At 50.1% G+C, this 20,902-nt stretch overlaps 1 protein-coding gene across 3 annotated transcripts in view; it reads left to right on the top strand.

The window, feature by feature from the left end:
- LOC105889831 (signal-induced proliferation-associated 1-like protein 1) overlaps positions 1-20,902 on the top strand; it is a 76,270-nt gene that overhangs the window by 26,402 nt on the left and 28,966 nt on the right. For all 3 annotated transcript variants that reach the window (XM_031581503.2, XM_031581502.2, XM_031581504.2), the window contains 4 exons: positions 14,719-16,805; positions 17,215-17,345; positions 19,181-19,369; positions 20,033-20,207. In XM_031581503.2, coding sequence (XP_031437363.1) covers positions 15,116-16,805; positions 17,215-17,345; positions 19,181-19,369; positions 20,033-20,207 — 2,185 coding nt within the window. In that variant the 5' untranslated portion in view covers positions 14,719-15,115. The remainder of the gene's footprint in view (positions 1-14,718; positions 16,806-17,214; positions 17,346-19,180; positions 19,370-20,032; positions 20,208-20,902) is intronic.

Consider the following 20,902-nt stretch of genomic DNA (forward strand, 5'->3'; position numbering starts at 1 on the left):
TCGGAGAGGCTGGAATTACATGCTGCCCTGCTGCCTGACTGCCTGACTGCCTCTCCCACTCCACTGTGGTTAATTACAGTACAGAGCGACCTCTCTTTCTGTCCTCCTCCTCCTCCTCCTCCTCCTCCTCCTATTCTGTTTTCTCTCTTTCTTTCCTCCCCTGTTATTCATCTCTGTGTTCCTTGCTCTGTTTGTCTCTCTCTACCTGTCCTTCTTTTATTTCCCTCTTTTCTTCCTCTGTGGACGTTTTCTTTCTTTCTTTCTTGTTATGTTTTTTTCTCTTTTATTCTCACTGAATTCCCATATGCTGCACTGTTTTGGTCTGTGTTGTTTTCTATGCAGCATTAGTATCGTTAAGATCTCCAGCGTGTGTCTGTGTGTTGAGTTCGCCATCATAGGAGAGAGGCTGACGCCGTCACAACGACATCTTGATTGGAACTCTGGTTACCCTCATCACAGTGCATTGGCAGCAGCAGCTCCTTGCCTAGGCTGTCAAAAGTGTGTTACGCTCCAGAAGATGGTTGGGCTAGAGAGAGAAGGTGGCTTTCCAGTTTCGCTTGTCAGAGACTCTGATTGGTCTCTGAGTCACAGTGAATCATTACATGATGGGCCTCTCTTTGTGACCCCCCCCCCCCCCCCCCACCCCCACCACCCAACTGCACCTCACAAATGGCCGAGCAAAAAAATGAGAAGAGAGAGAGAGAGAGAGACGAAAGGGAGCAGAAGTGGGAGGAGCCTCAGATGGAGGGCTGTCCTTTAGCTGATGCTTGTTGCCATCACTACATGCCTCTATTCCTCTTGATCCTCGGAAACTCCCATGAGACACACACACACTTACTCATAGACACACAAAGAGACAGAGAGGTATGTTCATACTCTGAAAGATGCTTATATGACTGCACGCACATGCACATGCACATGCACACATGCACTGCACACACATACACACAAGAATGGACATGCGTGTAGTCATGCGTTGATGCTTTAACACACTCACACAGGCACTTATTTGATCATGTGCTTTAACACACTCACACAGGCACTTATTTGATCATGCCCATATACTCCCCCCCCTAAAGACACTTGGTAAAGTGCATCTCTCCGCTGTGTGAGTCTGTGTGCCCTAAAGGCTGCTTCAGCTATACACCCACGGCAAATCAATACCTAGCCCAGCCTTTCACTCCCTCACTCGGGCCCACTGCACACCTAACAGCCCTGCTCCACGGGGCTATTCTTAGACCAGGTGCCTCTGCTAAATGGAATGGAACCTTTTAAAAGGGAGAACCTCTGTGTTTTTGTGTGTGTGTGTGTGTGTGTGTGTGTGTGTGTGTGTGTGTGTGTGAGAGAGAGAGAGTGAGCCTGCTTACCTCTGTTTACTTATTCATTGCTGATGGGGAGGGGAGTGCGAGTGAGAGAGAGAGAGAAAGAAAGAGAGAAAGAAAGAAAAAGAAAGAAAGAAAAGGAGAGAGAGAGAGAGAGAGAGGGGGACAGAGAGAGAGAAAGGTGTTTTGAGAGAGGTACGACGTGGGTAAATGTCAGTGAGTTCCGCTCTAATGGCGGGGCGATGCAGTTTACGCACAAGTCACTTAGTGTCCCCGTGAGCCTCTGCTGAGCTTCAAAGGGACAGGGACGTGTGTGTGTGTGGAATTAGAGTTATATATCACATCGTTGTGGGACTCTTGGGCGGCGGGGGTGGGGTGAATTTAAGGCTGCAAGAGTGTTTATCAAAAGCAAGTTGAAGTGAATGATGATGATGATGATGATGATAATAACAATAATAATAATAATACATTTTATTACAGACAATTCTTTTCTGACATTTTTGCCAGATGGGGGACAGTTACAATACAATCCACTCCAAGCTTTAAAGAGGTGGTAATCACAAACCATTTGCCATGTCATCTAAATATCCTCATACCATGGCCATGTAACATATATGACTATAGCAATACTTAATTCAACTTAACTTAATACTTAATAAGACATATTTATCTTAAACATCTGCATGAACATATTTGTGGTTAACCGGTAGTTGAGAACTGGAAACAGGAAATGTAACTGGATGGAATACCTGATATTTACATCCCTGCCAAGAAAGGGGCTGGCCTCTTCAGTCATCAATAATGGATCTATCTCTTCTGAGCACAAGCTGTGTGTTGGTGTGGGTGTGTAGTTGGGTTGGGTTGTGTGTGTGTGTGTGTGTGTGTGTGTGTGTGTGTAGTCCCTGTATCATCTCTTCTGAGCACAAGATGTGTGTGTGTGTGCACGCCCTGCATCATCTCTTCTGAGCACAAGGGGTGTGTGTGTGTGTGTCCTGTATCATCTCTTCTGAGCACAAGCTGTGTGTGTGAGTGTGTGTGTGTGTGTGTGGTCCCTGTGTGGTCCCTGTGTGGTCCCTGTGTGGTCCCTGTATCATCTCTTCTGAGCACAAGCAGGACATTTTTAAGCACCCTTTTGCCTCATAGCCCATTTACCAGGTTTGTGTCTAAATAAGTGCTGGTGAATGACTGTCACTCATCCAGCTGTCCTGGCATAAAAATAAGTGTGTGTGTGTTAGTCCCTGTAGGCCTCTCTATATATCGTAAGCCTCGCCTGCTCTTGGGTGCTAACAGGCCGGCTTACATTCACCCACTCTCATCTGGAGAGCAGACACATTCTCCATCAGCTCACTGCACTGGAGGTGTTACTCTCCCACCCCTCCACACTGTACCAGCAAAGGAGCCACTAATGTGGAGACATCCACCATCCAATCTAGTGTGGCTTCACTGACTGACTCCCACCCACACACCTACAACACAAGCTCTCATTATACACACACACACACACACACACACACACACCTACAACACAAGCTCTCATTTCACAGACACACACACACACACACACACACACACACACACACACACACACACACACACTCCCACCCACACACACACACACACACCTACAACACAAGCTCTCATTTCACAGACACACACACACACACACACACACACACACACACACACACACACACACACACTCCCACCCACACACACACACACACACACATACATACACACACACTCCCACCCACACACCTACGACACAAGCTCTCATTTCACAGACATCCTCTCAGCCCCATTACTGAGGGCTTCATCCCCCCTGTGCGCTAGGAAGATGCGTCACCATCGCGGTGCACCATTTTCTATCTCTTTCTCTTTCTCGTCCCCTCTCTCACTGGCTCTCTCTCCATTTCGACCTCTCTCTCTCTCTCTCTCTCTTTCTCTCTTGATTTGCGTGTGCTTTGGATGCAGCGTGTTGTTCCTGGTGGCATGGGCTGCTGTCTGCACACGCCATCAGTGCAGCCCCTGCTGGGCTGACAGGGAGCTGGCATCGTCGCAGCCGCCCGCTCTTACTCATCCTCCCCTTCAGTGGCCCAGATATATGTGAAAGAGAGGGGGAGGGAGAGAGAAACTGAGAGATGGAAAGAGAGAAATCCAGAGAGAGAGAGAGAGAGAGGGGGACATGAAGAGAAGGCAGAATAGGTGTTTGTGTGGGTGGGTGTGAGTGAGCGAGCGAGCGAGAGAAAGACGCAGAGAGAGAAAGTGATGGAAAGAAATTGAGAGAAGGGAGTCCAGCTGCAGATGGAAGAGGGATAGGAGGGAGAGGGAGAAGGATGACAGAGGTGGGGGTGGTCTAAGACGAAAGAAGCGGAAGACCAACCACAATCTGTCCTCTTCCCCTTTAGTGGGGCCAAACTTGGGTGTCCACAAGAGCGCCAGTGGTATTTATCATCCACCAGCAGCCTGTTCAAGCCTGTTCGTCTGTCTGTTGGATGTTTCATATTAGATATTGTTCCCCCACCATCCTCTCTTCCTGGTTTATGTTGCAGCTCACGACTTGGTATGCCCCCACAGAGCCGAAGCCATTCAAATCTTGTAAGGAGAGAGGGAGAGCCAGAATGAAACAGAGGCTGGAAAATGCATCTACCGTGGCTTGCATTTTGACATGAGGACATTTAACAGTAGAAGCGAAGATGTTCCGGAATGTTCTTTTTATCTTAAAACTTTATCTTAATTTAGTTGGTTTTCCACAATTGTATCTACAACAGAATGAACAAGCAGTTGTATTTCTGACGTTCAAGGCTGTGGCGTAAAGCCAGCCTTGCGGAGTTCAGTACTTTCCTTAGATCACTGGAGTTCAGTCTGGAATGCCGCCATGCCACTTTGCAAGTCTCCACCTGCACGTCAGCCAGCTCAGGTGATGCTGCTAAACACCGACATCACCTCAGCTCTTCACCGCTGAGACACACGTCAGCCAGCTCAGGTGATGCTGCTAAACACCGACATCACCTCAGCTCTTCACAGCTGTACTCTTGGTTTTGGTTTGACTCCCAACATTCACTTGTGAAAAGGAGGGGGGAGAATGACGTTTGGTGCTTCAGATTTCTCTCCATGTTTCATAGTACCCTTTACGAAAGGGCAGTAGCACTCCCAAAGCTCTTCTCTAGCCAGCTAGCCAGCTTTGCCTTTGTGGGAGAGTGCTCCCACTTCCTTATGAAGTTCACAGTCAAGCCCCTAGTGCAGCTGGACCTGTTGGTTGAAGGTGCACAGATGGCAGCCCAAACTACTGGTGATGCTCTGGGAATAAAGGGGTGGACAGTGTCTCCTCCTGTTCACTTTTCACATAAAAGAGTGCCTTATTTGGGAGTGGTGTTCTCCAGCACAAAAGCAGACCATTTAGGTGCTGTCAAAACTGGAAGTTTTCCTTTAAATCTCTGTTTAATTACCACTGAAGGAACTTTAAAAAAAAAAAAAAAAAAAAACAAACATGGCTCTCGCTCTCTCTCTCTCTCTCTGTCTCACACACACACACACACGCACCCTTCCTTACTCCCTCTTCTCTCCTACCCTTTTGGTATCAGGTCACTTTTTTTTTTTAAACAACATACTCTTAGATCTTTCTCTCGCTCTCTCACTCCCCTAATTCTCGCGTTCAAATAACAGGACACCGCACTCAGGGGTGGGAGCATGGCCCATTCTCCTTTGAAGCACAGGAGGTTGTTTATGAGGGAGAGGAGAGGAGAGGAGAGGAGAGGAGAGGAGAGGGCAGGCTTGCCCAAGATCCTTCCCTTCAGTGGCGTGAGGTGAGTGCAGTGACTCAGAGGGCCCAGGCTATAATCAGCAGGGCAGGGAGCAGCGCAGTCCCAGTCCCATGGAGACCGGCTGCTTCAGGACACACACACACCTCCCACTGCAGGTGTACTGTGATTCAACCCAGCCAGTGCAGCACCAGGTGGTGACTGAGAATGTGTGTGTGCATGTGTTAGCGTGAGATGAAGAAAGAAAGAAAGGAAAAAACGGCGCTTGTCTGTGTCAGTATGTCACCATGTGCGGATGTGAGCCATTGGGCTCTGGTCTGTCTGTCTCTGTCTGTCTGTCTGTCTGTCTGTGGATGTGAGCCATTGGGCTCTGGTCTGTCTGTCTCTGTCTGTCTGTCTGTCTGTCTGTCTGTCTGTCTGTCTGTCCGGACGGACGGACATTACAGTGTGATGTGTTCTTCAGTGCAGCCCACCAGCAACTCTCCGCCACACTCATCTCTAACCGCCACACTTAGACCCCCAGCTCAGTATTTTTAGTCCAAGAGTGCCACTTGTGCTTCAGAGATGAGCATCTCCCTCGCCCTCTGACTGTCTCGCGCTCTCTCTCTCTCTCTCTCTGACTCTCTTTCTCTCCATGTCCATCTCTAATTCTCTCTCTCTCTCTCTTTTTCCATTTCACTGTCTCTTTCCATTTGTCTAACTCTCTCTCTCTTTCTCTCTCTCAGCTGGTGTGTGTTCCATAGTCCATCCCAGGTCCTTCAGTGTTGACCAGCAGCCTCTGCTCTGTGCTCTGCCTCTCACCACACACCCACTCCTGCCTCGGCCCCTTGCGGAGTTCAGTACTTTCCTTAGATCACTGGAGTTCAGTCTGGAATGCCGCCATGCCACTTTGCAAGTCTCCACCTGCACGTCAGCCAGCTCAGGTGATGCTGCTAAACACCGACATCACCTCAGCTCTTCACCGCTGAGACACACGTCAGCCAGCTCAGGTGATGCTGCTAAACACCGACATCACCTCAGCTCTTCACAGCTGTACTCTTGGTTTTGGTTTGACTCCCAACATTCACTTGTGAAAAGGAGGGGGGAGAATGACGTTTGGTGCTTCAGATTTCTCTCTTCAGACTTCTCTCTTTCTTTCACTCCTGCCTCGGCCCCCTCCGCTCCTCTTCACTCTTCTCCGCTCTTCCTGGCTCCACTGCGTATGACCCACTTGGAAGGGTCAAGGTCTGACAGCATTCAGGAATTTTGCCCCCCCCCCCCCCCCCCCCCCCTTCTTTCGGGATATGTTGCGTTCTCTCTCTCTGTCTGTACGTTATGTACCTGTGTCTCTGTTTCTCTCTCTGTCTGTGTACGTAATGTACCTGTCTCTCCTTGTCCTTGTCTCTCTTGCTATTTCTGTCTCACTTCATTTCTGGGACTGAATGTGCCTTGCTTGTCTGTCTCAGGCATGTGTGCACTCTCTGTCTTTCTTTCTTTTTTCCTTTTCTCTCTCTCTCTGTGTGTGTGTGTGTGTGTGTGTGTGTGTGTGTGTGTGTGTGTGTGTGTGTGTGTGTGTGTGTGTGTGTGTGTGTGTGTGTGTGTGTGTGTGTGTGTGTGTGTGTCGTCTCTGGATTAAGCATTTCCAGTTGAGGCGTTTTTATTGAATTCTCCCCTCAGAGACTCAGTCTCCGTTTCTCTGTCTCTCTCTTCTCTCTCACACACACACTCGCTCACACACACACACACGCTTACTCTCCTGAATTCTCCCCTCAGAGAGCGAGTGTGTGTGTGTGTGTGTGTGTGCAATGAGAGCTTGTGTTGTAGGTGTGTGGGTGGGAGTCAGTCAGTGAGTGAAGCTGCCATGCACCTGCATCTGACTGCTGACAAATCTGCGCACGCAGACACTGGACAATAGTGGTGGATCACTGGACAATAACCTGCTTGGCTGTTTTTCTGATGTCACGCCTTCTCCATCTCCATATCCTTTATGTAACCCAGTCGGATTGGTGGAAAGGACTTTGGCTTTGTTGTGGCTGCTGGATATAACTACATGCTAATGCGATTCACTGATGCTGCTGTCCGTGGATCGCTCCTGTACCCTGACCTCTGCGTTTTTGTTTGTATTTGCGAACGTGAAATACATTTCCAAGGGGAAGAGGTTAATGCTGGATGAGGAGAGATTAATTGCACGCTTAGCATTGCAGAGCAGATCGTCACACATGCCTGTAAAACGCAGTTCAGGCTGCCTGTGTGTAGGGCCTGTGATATCCCAGCTTTTAAGCAGCACCCAGCATGTGAAAATACACACACACACACACACACACACACACACACACACACATACAAATTCTCATACACACACACACCAAACACAAATTCACACAGACACACACACAACCCCCCCATACTACACTAGTGTAGTGGTATTGTATAGAGCAGAGCCCAAGTTGAACTGCAGCCCTCCACAGACAGACAGACAGAGGGGGCGCGGGAGAGGGGAGGTCAGAGGAACTCCAATGGCAGCACTGTCCTTAGACCTTTTCCCCCCTTTGTCTTCTTCTAGAGCATTCGCAAAGCCCTATTCTGCCCAGCAACAGTGCTGTGAGGGACCACCTCTTCCTTCCTTGAAAGAGAAGTGAGTGAACAGGCAGGCCCCGCTTTGGTCTGGTGAGAGGGAGAGCGTAGTGATGGTGACATGACCAAACTGGGTAACCCCCCACACTCACTGGATTCCATCTGTAGAATACTCTAGCTGGCGCTTTCATTTTGAACGGCACTAAAAGCTACAGAATAGAAGAGTGACTTTAAAAAAAAAAGAATACTAAAGCCAGCTGGCTTTACATGCTGTAAACTATCTTGACAATAGATTGTTTGAGGATTCTGGATTCCACTTTATTCTGTAATCAACAGCTACATTTGCAGTATGGTGACTTGAGGGAAGTGTTAGCCAGTCTTCACTTAAACAGAGAGACCGGTAGGCTATACCTGCCTGAAAACTACACTATATGGACAAAAGTATTCGGACGCCTGTCCATTACACCAACAGGGACTGTTATGACATTGTATTAAAATATATACTTTAATATGGAGTTGGTCCCCCTTTTGCAGCTATAAGAGCTTTCACTCTTCTTGGTGTCCATTCATTCTGTAGAGCATTTATGAGTTCAAGCACTGATGTTGGATAAATGCTCTACAGCAGGGGTCTTCAACCGGGGGTCCGCGAAGGTACTGCAGGGGGTCCGCCAAATTATTTAATCTGAAGCATTTTTTTCCGCTTCCAAAAATTAAAAACGTCCAATAGGCTACATAAACCGAACGTAACAATCGCTTTATATTCGTTTATAAAATAATACATAGGCTACCCATGAATCTTCACCATGGCAACATGTGCACTTTTACTATCTGGTGCCAAAACACGTTACCTGCCATAACTATAACATTTGAAATAATGGATCGTTTTGTAATTTCTCGGAAACAAAAGCTCCACGTCAGACAGCACTGATGGCGGTTCAGATGATCTACCTTCAGAGGATGCCAACACCCCTTCCATGAATAGCCATAAGTGCAAACTGGAGAAAACACGTAAATATTCAAAGAATTATCTGAAGTTTGGCTTCACAGGAGACCGATGGTGACGAATGACCATTGCGCGTGGTTTGCTCTTCCGTGTTATCAAACGAAAGTATGAAGCCATCAAAGCTGCAACGACACTTAGAGACAACCCATGCTCACTTGAAGAAACAAACATTTTATATTTCCAGGCCCGTTTAAAATCTTTTGAGGGCCAGCAGACCTTGAGACAATCAGCCAAAGTTGGCGAGCTAGCTTTAAAACCCTCTTATCAAGTTGCATTACGTGTCGCTCAGACCAAAAAGCCATACATAATTGCGGAAAGTTTAATATTGCCAGCAGCTAGTGATATGTGCAAAACAATGTTTGGGAAGGAGGAACTGAAAAGCATCCCTTTTCCCGCCCTATTGATGAATTGGCAGCTGATGTGAGGGCACAAAGTCGTGAAACTCCCGAAGGCAGATTATTTTGCACTACGATGAGATGAATCCACCGATGTGTCAAACGACGCTCAGCTTTTAGCGTTTGTGTGGTTTGTCGACCATAATGAGATGCAGGAGGAATTTATATTCTGTAAGCAGCTGCCTGGACGTACAACAAGTTCAGAGATTTTCAAAGTGATCGACAATTTTTTTTCGGGAACATGATATACCCTGGCCAATGTGTCGCGATGTGCACAGACGGTGCAAGAGCCATGTGTGACGCACTGAATGCTTCATAGGGAGAATCTTGTTGCCAAAGACATGAGTGATGAATTGTCAAACGTCAGGCCTCTCACTAGGTATGAGATATTTCATCCATACTTAAGCTTCTCAAGCTACTCAATTATTTGTCCCTGCCTAATTGAATATGAGAGTGATGGCTAACTGTAAGGGAGAAAAAATGTCAATAATAAACAGAATAAATTGAAACGAGTTGTGTGTTACAGATGATGTATAATTATGTTCAAACATGTGTAGGGGATTGTGTTTGTGTGTGTGACTGACACTTAATTCCAGATAAAATATATGAATATCAGGCCTAAATTTGGGGCGGTGGGGGTGGGGGTCCCTGCTCAGTGTCTCTCTCAGCCAGGGTGTCCTTGCACTGAAAAAGGTTGAAGACCCCTGCTCTACAGAATGAATTCAGGAAGGAGTGGACTACTCAAATGGATGTTACAAAGAGCTAATGGACTAAACACAAGGGCTGCCCAGCAGTCACGTTTCATATGTGCAGTAAAAAAATACCTCTTCCGACACTCTCAGTGAGATCAGCACAGCACCGGACTCCACATGAGAGATGTTAGCTACCAAACAAATCTTAGACGAGGCAATATCTTTGTTGTGCTTTAGCTAAGTTTTCACGTGGAAAAACCAGAGGGTTAACTGATTATTTATTTCAGGAAATAATTGGAATATTTACCGATGTCTGTGTTGACAGACAGACGGTACAGTTAGATTAGGCCTGTGGACGTCTCATCTGTCTGTCACCACAGCGTCTGTCACAGTGGTGCTAGTCACTTATGTCTGGTCTCTGACGGGCAACCAACTCTCTCACAAGTCTCTTCCTTCCCCTCAGCCTGCCTGTCATATGCCAGCTGTGTGTGAGTAATGCCCCAAAACACACACACACACACACACACACACACCTTTCCCTCCAGCCTCGAAACACCTGGAACATTGCATCAGAGGGCTGTTACCTCACAAGCCCAGCTCCAGTTCCCAGGCAGCCGGGGAGGAGGGGCTGAGGAAAACCAAACAACAACATCAGAACAAATGAATCAAAGGCGCGGGACACTTCCTCTGCGTGTGTGTGTGTGTGTGTGTGTGTGTGTGTGTGTGTGTGTGTGTGTGCTGGAAATACCCATGAGCTCACACAGGGAGGTGAGCACAGGGGGAGGCTGTATGGTTCTCTCTCTCTCTCTCTCTCCTCTGCAGTACTGTGCCCTGACACATACGTCACTGAGCTAACCTATACTGTACATACGACCTTTGTTAAACATATACGGCATAATCAATACACGCACACAGGCGCTCAACACACATGTGCTTCCAGTAGATGTGTCTGTGTGAGCACAGAAGTGACACATTTGTACACACATTCACTCTCACACATTTTCTCCCAAGTACTCCCACACACACTCACGCCTAGCTTTCAGGAAGATGATTAAAAAGAATCTCAGCAGCAGGTCAGGACTATATGAGTCAGTGTGGCCCCCACCCTCACTCCGCCGCTTCCCTCTCTGGCCAGCAGTGACCTCCTCCTGCTTCATATCCATTAGAGGAGCCGCTGGTGAAGTTAGGGTCAGATACACACACACACACACACACACACACACACACACACGATCATACACATGTACGTACATTCTTATATGTACACACATGCACTCATGCACACCCTCAAACACACACGCACGCACAAGCACACGTTCATAAACATATATGTGCTTATGCACACACACACACACATGCTCATAAACATGTACATGCTTATATGTACACACACGCACTCATGCACACCCTCAAACACACATACACGCTCATAAACATGTACATGCTTATATGTACACACACGCACTCATGCACACCCTCAAACACACACACACACACATACACACACACACTTCCTCCCTATCACAGACGTTAGGTAGCAATGAGCGGCGGTTAGAGCCTTGTGCTGCGTTCCATTTGAACCGGGAAATCAGATTTAGATGATGGAATATATTCAGATATGAGCCTTATGTAATTGCAAACATTTTCAGGAACTGTAATTGAATTACATATTTTTTGTATGTAAGTAAGTGTATTGTATTACAATGCTGTATGATTTGTTTTTAAATTACATAACTGTGTTACATGTCACTAGTTAGTCCCCAACCCTGCCTTCACTAGTTAGTCCCCAACCCTGCCTTCACTAGTTAGTCCCCAACCCTGCCTTCACTAGTTAGTCCCCAACCCTGCCTTCCAGGCTACTACAGGCTCCAGTTAAACAACATCCCCCCACTACCACCCCGGCTCTCTCTCTCTTTCTCTCTCTCTTTTTCTTTCTTTCTCCTCTCTTCCTTTTTCTCTCTCTTGCTTTCTCTCTCTCATTCTCTCTTTCTCTCTTTCTCTCTTTCTCTCTCTCTCTCTCTCTCTCTCTCTCTCTCGTTCTCTCTCTCTCTCTCTCTGGGGACCCACCTTCATTAAATGAAACCCTCATCATCACAGCCCTTGCTGTGCTCTCTCTTTCCCTTCCCCCCCGCAAGTCTCATCCCATTCACCTCCGCCTGCTGTCACCTCACTCTGCCTAACGTGTCAGTGGTGAAGACACACATTCTCACACACGCACGCACACACACACACACACCCAGCGGCCCCCGCGCTCATTAATTCTCTCCCTGGCGGGGGTGCTGCTCAGCCAACCTGTGGAAAGCATTTGCCAGCCGGTTGCCAGGATACTGACATGTTTGTCGCCATTGGTTTCGATGATTGTTCCGGTCCCAGCCACCCTGTAAGCAGGTGGAGCCTTTGGCCTCTGGGTGGATTCACTGGCCTGATCATGCACCTTTTACCTCAGCCCCTTTTACCTCAGCCCCTTTTACCTCAGCACCTTTTACCTCAGCCCCTTTTACCTCAGCCCCTTTTACCTCAGCACCTTTTACCTCAGCCCCTTTTACCTCAGCCCCTTTTACCTCAGCCCCTTTTACCTCAGCACCTTTTACCTCAGCCCCTTTTACCTCAGCCCCTTCAGCCCCTTTGACCTCAGCCCCTTTTACCTCAGCACCTTCAGCCCCTTTTACCTCAGCCCCTTTTACCTCAGCCCGCATGTACTCCACTTAACCAGCATCTTAACATTACTTGTTAACAGTCGCTGCCATCATATAGCCCCTGCTCCAACATAATTCACATAATAAACAGTGAATTGATTTGTTTTCCCTTTTGATGTGGATATTCTGAAGTGTGAATGTATGGCCCACTCCCTAAGGCCTTGATTCTACTCGCTTGTGGACACCTGAGGACACTATGGACGCCCAGTTATAGTCTAGTCCGCAGTGGACCATGCAGAGTCCCTAAAGAGGTCATGACACATCTTGTGTGCTGCCATGCCACGTGCTCGACAGCCATAACTAACACACACACACATACACATAAACAAGCACATAATTTATCTAAATGACCCTAAAAAAATAACGTGCAGAAGGTTCTGGAGGCCTTTTGAATGCTGGCGGGTATGGGAGGAATGTATGTCACTTGGACCCCAGCAGACCCTCGCATGACATTGGCACAACAACAACTCCCCTCCTATCTACCCAACACACCAATACCACGCTGCAGTCCTCCCTCTTAAGTCCTGTGTCCTGGTGGGATGTGTGTGTGTGGTTCTTGTGTACACACAGACACACACACATCCCGGAGCAGCCTAACCTTTTCCGCCATCTGACAGTCGGTCAAATAACTTCCTTGTCACCCATTGTCAGGGGGTTTAGCGGCGCGCTGCTCCATTGATTTATGTATGGAGTGAGTCCTGCCCCGAGGCGGTGCTGAGTTAAGCCTGGGGTCGGCCAGCACGGGGACAGGGCAGCGGTCCATGCCAACACCCCCTCACCCCACCCCGGTCCCCTGCCATCGAGCAGTGGATAATGAGGCCTCTGATGCTCTGCAGGCCGACCGCACCGGCTGTCGTAATTGGATGTGCAAAGATGCTGTTGTCATGATAGCAAGCCTGGTTCTGTCTCACTGAGGGGTGCTGTGGGTGTGTGTGTGGGTGTGGGTGGGTGTGGGTGTGCCTGTGAGATAAGTGACATTGTTGTTGTTGTTAAAAAAGTGGGAAGGAGCAAGAGATCGAGAGAGACAATAGGCCCATATGCTGTGCCCAGCTCTCACTGTCAGGGTGCCATGGTGACACTCAAACGGAACTTGATGTTCTTGTGAGCATGCATTTACTCCATGAGAGCAGACAGTCTACAGACCTTTTTCAAACTGCACAAGACAACATTCTCAGGCCCAGGTACAATATAATAAAACCGTTTTTACCTCCTGTGAAGGTTGCTAATTTCACTGTGGAGGCTGGAAAGCCTCCTGTCTTTTGAAGGGAGATTTGTACTGAAACAGCTAAACCATTGAGTGACTGTTGCCCGGCTACCTTCTCTCTGTGTAATGGTGCATACGTTATCTAAAATTGAATGCTTGAAGCCAGTTCTCCTGTTTTTGTGTTTTGTCTCCCGTTTTGATGGTTGAGGTGGGCATATTTTCCACAAACAGGTGTGCGCGAGGCTGATGGCTCCTCGCCTGCCTTGTGAGCTGAGGGGATGCAGACTCTTGAAATCACCCCGCTCTTTGCACTCCTGCTCAAGCAACCCCCAGCACAATCCATTATCAGAACTTTCTGGAAATGTCAAACGACTTGGAGAAAAAGCCCCCTCCCCCCACGCGTCAATTCCCACAGGAGCCTGCTGAAAATGTCACCGGAGTGCTCACTAACTTCCCTTGAGCCCACAGTAGTCTGAATGATTCTTAAAAAAAAAAAAAAAAAAAAAAAGATTCCCCTGAGGTTCCGTTTCTAGAGCGTGGCACAAGCCATACCTGGGGCCGGAGCTGCTGATCCAGGACATTTACTTACCATCCGCATTCCACCTGTAATCATCAGTGAATGATTTTGCATTCAAGTAATTTATGCCATTACATGCACACCACTAAGAGCATGGATGTGCACTGTGATGACATCTTCCATTCAGCCGTTGCTCTGTTATCTAGAGATTACCTTTTTGTGGACCTCCTGTGCAGCACTGTCTCCTCTGCAAACTGAACTGTAAGTGACACCGTGTGACTGGACGTCCCTTAAGATGCTCTTTAAAAAGCTCTTCATTATTTAAAGCCGGGCGGCACCAGAACTCCGGCCCTCCCAGCGCATGCACTCACGGACTGGTACCAGTCTTCTGAGGAGCCCTGCAGGAACCCTTTCAGGCTGCTACTACTGCTCCTGCATCACCAGCAGGGGCAGATCTCTCTCTCTCTCTCTCTCTCTCTCTCTCTCTCTCTCTCTCTCTCTCTCTCTCTCTCTCTCTCTCTCTCTCACACACCATCACTCACAGTGTCTTTTTTTTCTTTTTCTTCTCTTTCCAGAGTACAGTGTTCAACCCCCAATCCATGCTCAAAGTGACCGAAGCAGAGCTGTGATTGGAACACACCCATCACCTTAACAATATGGCCTCCTGAAAGTGGTGGAGTACAGCCAGCCAGCATCCTCATTCCTGCAGTCCTCTCTGGGTGTGTTGTGTTTGCCCAAGCCAGCCAGTGAGTGCGAGTGAGTGCCTCTGTGTCAGCTGAACATCATCCCTTCTCTCGGGCCGTCCGCTCTCTCGCCTCGTCTGCGTCTGGCCCTCCCTCAGGCGGATTCAGGCACCCCTCATGCCTCCCCTCCCTCAGGTCACCACTGGAGTGCCCCAGGCTCTCCCCCTCTGAACCCCCATTCTCATCCCCAGACCCCCAGACCCAGCCCTGCTTGCGTCCCATCTCAGCCATGACCAGTCTGAAGCGCTCACAGACGGAGCGCTCGGTGGGGGGCTCCATCTCGGCCACCGACGAGTTTTACACGCGCCGCCTGCGCCTGCCCAACGGGGGCGCTCCGCCGCCACGCAGCGAGAGCGCCCACCTGTCTAGCTGCTCACCCGGCGTGCCGAAGATGGGAGTGCGTGCCCGTGTTGCCGAATGGCCCCCCAGGAAGGAAGGAGGAGTAGGAGGAGGAGTAGGAGGAGGAGGAGGAGGAGGAGGAGGAGGAGGAGGAAGTGGAAGTGGAAGTGGAGGAAGTGGGAGTTTGTGGCACATCACCTTGGAGACAGACTCTCCCACGACCACTTCCTCTAGCAGCTCATCCGGAGGAGGAGGGGACCAGCGCGGTACCGGCACGAGCAGCAGCAGCGGCAGCAGCACTGGCGGCGGCGGGAGCGGAGGCGGCAGCGCCCAGAGTAACCTGTCCGCCAAGCTCGGCCACCTGATCAGCCCACAGGACTCCTCCATGCTGCGCAACATCCACAACACGCTCAAGAACAAGATGCACGGCCGGCACGGCAGCAAGGACAACCGTTTCCTGTCTCCGGACGGCTACCAGGGCTCACCGCGCAAGGGCATGCGCCGCATCCGCCAGCGCAGCAACAGCGACATCACCATCAGCGAGTTGGATGCCGACGGCAACGAGGGCTGGTCCTTCTCGGGCTGGACGCCCATGCACCGCGAGTACGGCAGCACGTCGTCCATCGACAAGCACAGCACCGCAGCGTCGGGCGCCTCGCAGAGCTTCTTCGACATGCTCAAGGGCTACCAGTCGACCGAGGAGCCTCCCGACCAGCGCAGCCCGGCGCCCGAGCGCCTCAGCGAGCTGCTGAGCGTCGCCCACAAACAGGTGGCGCTGGACCTGCCCGACGGACCGCCGTCGCTGTCACGCGGCAGCCCTGCCAGCCGGCTGAAGGAGCGCGAGAAGCACCTGAAGCGGCGCTCCAAGTCGGAGACCGGCGGCGAATCCATCTTCCGCAAGCTGCGCAGCGCCCGTGCCGAGGGCGGCGAGTCCTCGCGCGCTGGCTCCGACGCCGAAGAGGACTCCGGCAGTCACTCGGCGGCGCCGCCTGCACCCCTCAAGCCCTGGGCGTGCCAGAAGCCCTTCGCCCACTTCGACGTGCAGAGCCTCTTCTTCGACCTGAACGAGGTGGTGCAGGGCCGACAGTCAGCCAGCGCCGCCAAGCACAAGAACACCACCACCGGCGCCTCGGCCGCCGCCGCCGCCTCTTCCTCCCTCTCCTCCACACTCTCCTCCTCCTCGTCCCAGAGCGCTGCGCTCGGCTCACCCTGCGGGAGCCAGGAGGAGCTCAACGCCAAGGACGGGTCCCCTGCGCTGGACCCTGGCGACGACAAGAGCAACGAGCTGGTGCTGGCCTGTCCCTGTTTCCGTAACGAGCTGGGTGGCGAGGGCGAGCGCACCATCAGCCCCACTAAGTTGGGCAGCATCGGCAGCGGGGGGTCCGGCTCCAGCGGGGGATCTGCAGGGGAGGACGGGTGTCTGGACACGCTGCCGAGTTCACACCTGTCCAACGCAGGTGTGGCCGTGCTGGAGGCCCCTAAAGACGGCCAGGGGCTGCACTCGGAGCGGGGCAAGCGCTACATCGTGGAGCATGTGGACCTGGGGGCCTACTACTACAGGAAGTACTTCTACCTGAGAGGTGAGGGTGTGGGTCAGTTCAAGGTCAAGGTCGAATTCAGAAATGTTTTTGTAGTTCCTATAATTGCAGCTGCTGTTTGATTTCTAGCGTAGCTATGTCAGTTATTGGACAGTGTCAAACATCGGCCATTCTGTTAAACAATCAAAATGCTAAGTTTTTAATAATGGATCAACAATCTATAACTTCTAGATCTAATAACCGTCCGATAATTAACACCGTTACGATATGATATTTATTTTATTGATATTGTTTCAAGGTATCCTGTCAGATTTTCATGGCATGGCCACAACTAATCTGTCGGGATGCCATGTTTGCTATGGGCCTGTGGTTCTGATTCTCCCCTCATGTGAATAACTTTAGCTTTCGAACGCCATGTTTGATATGGGCCTGTGGTTCTGATTCTCCCCAGAGCACTGGAACTATCTGGGAGTGGACGAGACTCTGGGGCCCGTGGCGGTGAGCTTGCGCCGGGAGAAGCTGGAGGAGCACAAGGAGCACGGCCAGCAGTACCAGTTCCGGGTCATCTTCAGGAGCAGCGAGGTCAGGCCCTGCGTCACACCCTTCCTGTCTTTTGCTTGATGGTGGCATTTCAGTCTTTAGAGTCAACGATACAATACTATCACAATATTTGGGCTATATCACATCACATTATTGCGATTCTTTACATTTTATGATGCAGCAAGTATTGCAATTCTATTCTCTGATATACTGCGACTTATTTCTTCTGTATATTTCTGGAATACTGGGATTTTTTTTTTTCCTCGAATCTCTGCTGCCATCGGTAAATGCGTTGCTTCATTTGTTCTTGACTCTCGAGAAGGACGAGGTCTTGTGGACTTCAGAAGCAATGTAATCAGAGTAGATGTATGTATCAAAATAGAAAAAGATAAAAATAATGTTGCGATACTTGCCACCGCTGTATCACGATAATATTATGCGGAAAAATATTGAGATTCTTTTTTTTTTTTTCACCTCTACTGGACACTTTCCAAAAGCACGTCAGCTTTTTCTTATCTTGCTGTTTTCACTCTGCGTTCGAAAGCCAACCCTTTAACCTGTGGCTATGATTCTCAGCTTAACCCAATGTAACAGCTTTCCAAGCGATCACTGAAAGAAGCTGAAAAGAAAAGGGGGAAAAAAAGAAAAAATGTCCTGACCTGATCTGTGTTTGACCTCCACCCACTCTCTCTTTAGCCAGAGCCATCAGCTGCGCTCGACTCCACCGTCTCTCTAACAAACACACTCACTCACTCACACACTTACACACTCACTCACACACACACACACACACACACACACACTTTATCTTTCTCCGGCACTCTCTCTCGATCTATCTCACTCACTCACTTACTCCGGCTTTTTTTCTCTCCCTCTCTCTCTCTCCCCCCCCCCCCCCCCCCCCCCCTCTCTTTCTCTCCCCCCCCCCCCCCCCCTCTCTCTCTCCCTCCTCTCCTCCACTGTGCTGAGCTCAAAGGCCACAGCAGCAGCAGCGCTGCATCAGCTCTGACGCCCACCACAGCATTATGCAACGTGCTCCTGGACACGGCATCCACAACCAACACGGCTGTCTATCACAAACCTGCCCTCCGTACGGCATCCACTAATCGCCACACAAACCTGCCCTCCGTACAGCATCCACTAATCACCAAGGGGCCGTTTTCTACTCCATCTTCCCCTATAATGGGCAGGCAGGGGAGGAGAGGAGACCAGCGGGAGAGGTTGGCAGGGAGCTGGTGGCTAGTGACACCCCACAGCTGCAGGGCCACTGAGACATGATGGTTTGGGAGGGTTTAATGGGGGTTGGGACCCCCCACAGAGGGGATGCGGGGACCTGGGGTCTACCTGAACACTAATGCTATTTCCAGCCAAGGCAGGTGCGCAGGAGGGGGCGGGCGGCGGTGCTATGCCTGTGGCACAGCGCCTCATTCAGGCTTGGGCGCTCTACATGAGAAGCAATGCTGCGTAATTTTTCAGGGTTCAGTTGTAGGCATGACGAGACGAGGACGAGACTATCTCTATTTAGTCAAATAGAGAGGTGTGTGTGTGTGTGTGTGTGTGTGTGTGTGTGTGTGTGTGTGTGTGTGTGTGTGTGTGTGTGTGTGTGTGTGTGTGTGTGTGTGTGAGACTTGGAGACAGAGAGAAGTAGAGTTGTAATAAAGTGATAAGAGTACAAGACAGAATGAGGAGCACTCACTGGCAGTAACTGTCATGGAGAATGGTGCTTTAATGTTCATTAAAGGATGAACTCAAGTCAGAGCGACACATTTGATGGCAGATAACTCCCTTTTCTCTCACCGCTAATATATAATATATTAATTAATATAACTTTGTCTCTCTCTCTCTCTCCCTCTCCCCCTCTCTCCCTCCCCATGCAGCTGATGACCTTGAGAGGTGCCATCCTAGAGGACGCGGTGCCCTCCACCGCCAAGCACGGCGCCCCGCGTGGCCTCCCGCTGAAGGAGGTCCTGGAGTTCCTGGTGCCGGAGCTCAACGCCCACTGCCTGCGCCTGGCCCTCAACACGCCCAAGGTCACCGAGCAGCTCATGAAGCTGGACGAGCAAGGGGTAGGTCACCGAGCAGCTCATGAAGCTGGACGAGCAAGGGGTAGGTCACCGAGCAGCTCATGAAGCTGGACGAGCAAGGGGTAGGTCACCGAGCAGTTCATGAAGCTGGACGAGCAAGGGGTAGGTCACCGAGCAGCTCATGAAGCTGGACGAGCAAGGGGTAAGACAGACAGACAGACAGACAGACAGACAGACAGACAGCCGCTGTCAGAGATGTGATTTGTACTCCTCCTTCTACTCCTCCTCCTACTCCTCCTCCTCTTTCTCCTCCCTCTGTTTGTTTATGTTTGTGTGGAAGGGGCATTTGTGATTAGCAGAAAATGCAGATAGACTGTACTAGCAGCCAGCCAATCAGTTAATTTGGAACTACATTCTTTGATGCAGAAGAATAACGCTAATGTCCTAGTGATTTACCCTGATCCCATATGTGTTCTCCTCCCTCTCTGACACGCCCCTGGCAGAAGGCATGTCTTGCTGTTTTGTCTTTCTGTGGCTCTGATAGGTTGCCTATGAGGGATGTTCTAATGCATTATGTGTTTTAAATTTGTAGTAATGTAAGGGTTTGAATGCTGTTTCAATAAACAAGTCTTTTTAAACCTCGCTCTCTCTCTCTCTCGGTCTGTATTTCTCCTCATGTTTCTCTCTCTCTCTCCTTGTCCTCAGTTGAGTTTCCAGCTGAAGGTGGGGGTGATGTACTGCCAGGCGGGCCAGAGCACGGAGGAGGAGATGTACAACAACGAGTCGGCCAGCCCCGCCCTGGAGGAGTTCCTGCAGCTGCTGGGGGAGCGTGTGCGCCTCAAAGGCTTCACCAAGTACCGCGCCCAACTGGACACCAAGAGTATGTGTCTCACGCACACAGACGCACACAGACGCACACAGACGCACACAGACGCACACAGACGCACACAGACGCACACCGCGCCTAGCTTGAAACCAAGAGTATGTGTCACACACACACACACACACACACACACACACGCACACACACCAAGTACTGCGCCTAGCTGGACACCAAGAGTATGTGTCACACACACACACACCCACACACGCACGCATGCATTAATACACCGTAGCACCACAACAAGTACCACACACACACACACACACACACACACACACACACGTGCACTATGTAACATTGCCCACAAGTGCGCATCAGTCATACAGCACAGCCTCTGCACCCAGAGTATGTGGCTCACACACTCACTATCACACACCAAGTACCCCACACAGCTTGACACCAAAAGCACATCTCTCTCACACACACACACACACACACACACACACACACACACACACACGCATAGACACTGGGACACGGACACAGCATGACTGGTGAGCTGTGCCCCTGTGTCGGGGTCAGGTTCGGGGCAAGGCTGGAGCTGTCTCTGGGAAGTGAATGAATGAACTCCAGCCCCCAGCAGTCAGCCTTCTCCGCTCCTCTTCAAAGTCTCTGGTGAATTACTGCCACAAACCAGCCGCTGTGATGCATCTCTGAGGCTTCGCTTCATCACAAGGATCTCACATATCTCA

The sequence above is a fragment of the Clupea harengus genome, chromosome 15 (genome assembly GCF_900700415.2).
Source record: "Clupea harengus chromosome 15, Ch_v2.0.2, whole genome shotgun sequence".
Taxonomy (NCBI): domain Eukaryota; kingdom Metazoa; phylum Chordata; class Actinopteri; order Clupeiformes; family Clupeidae; genus Clupea; species Clupea harengus.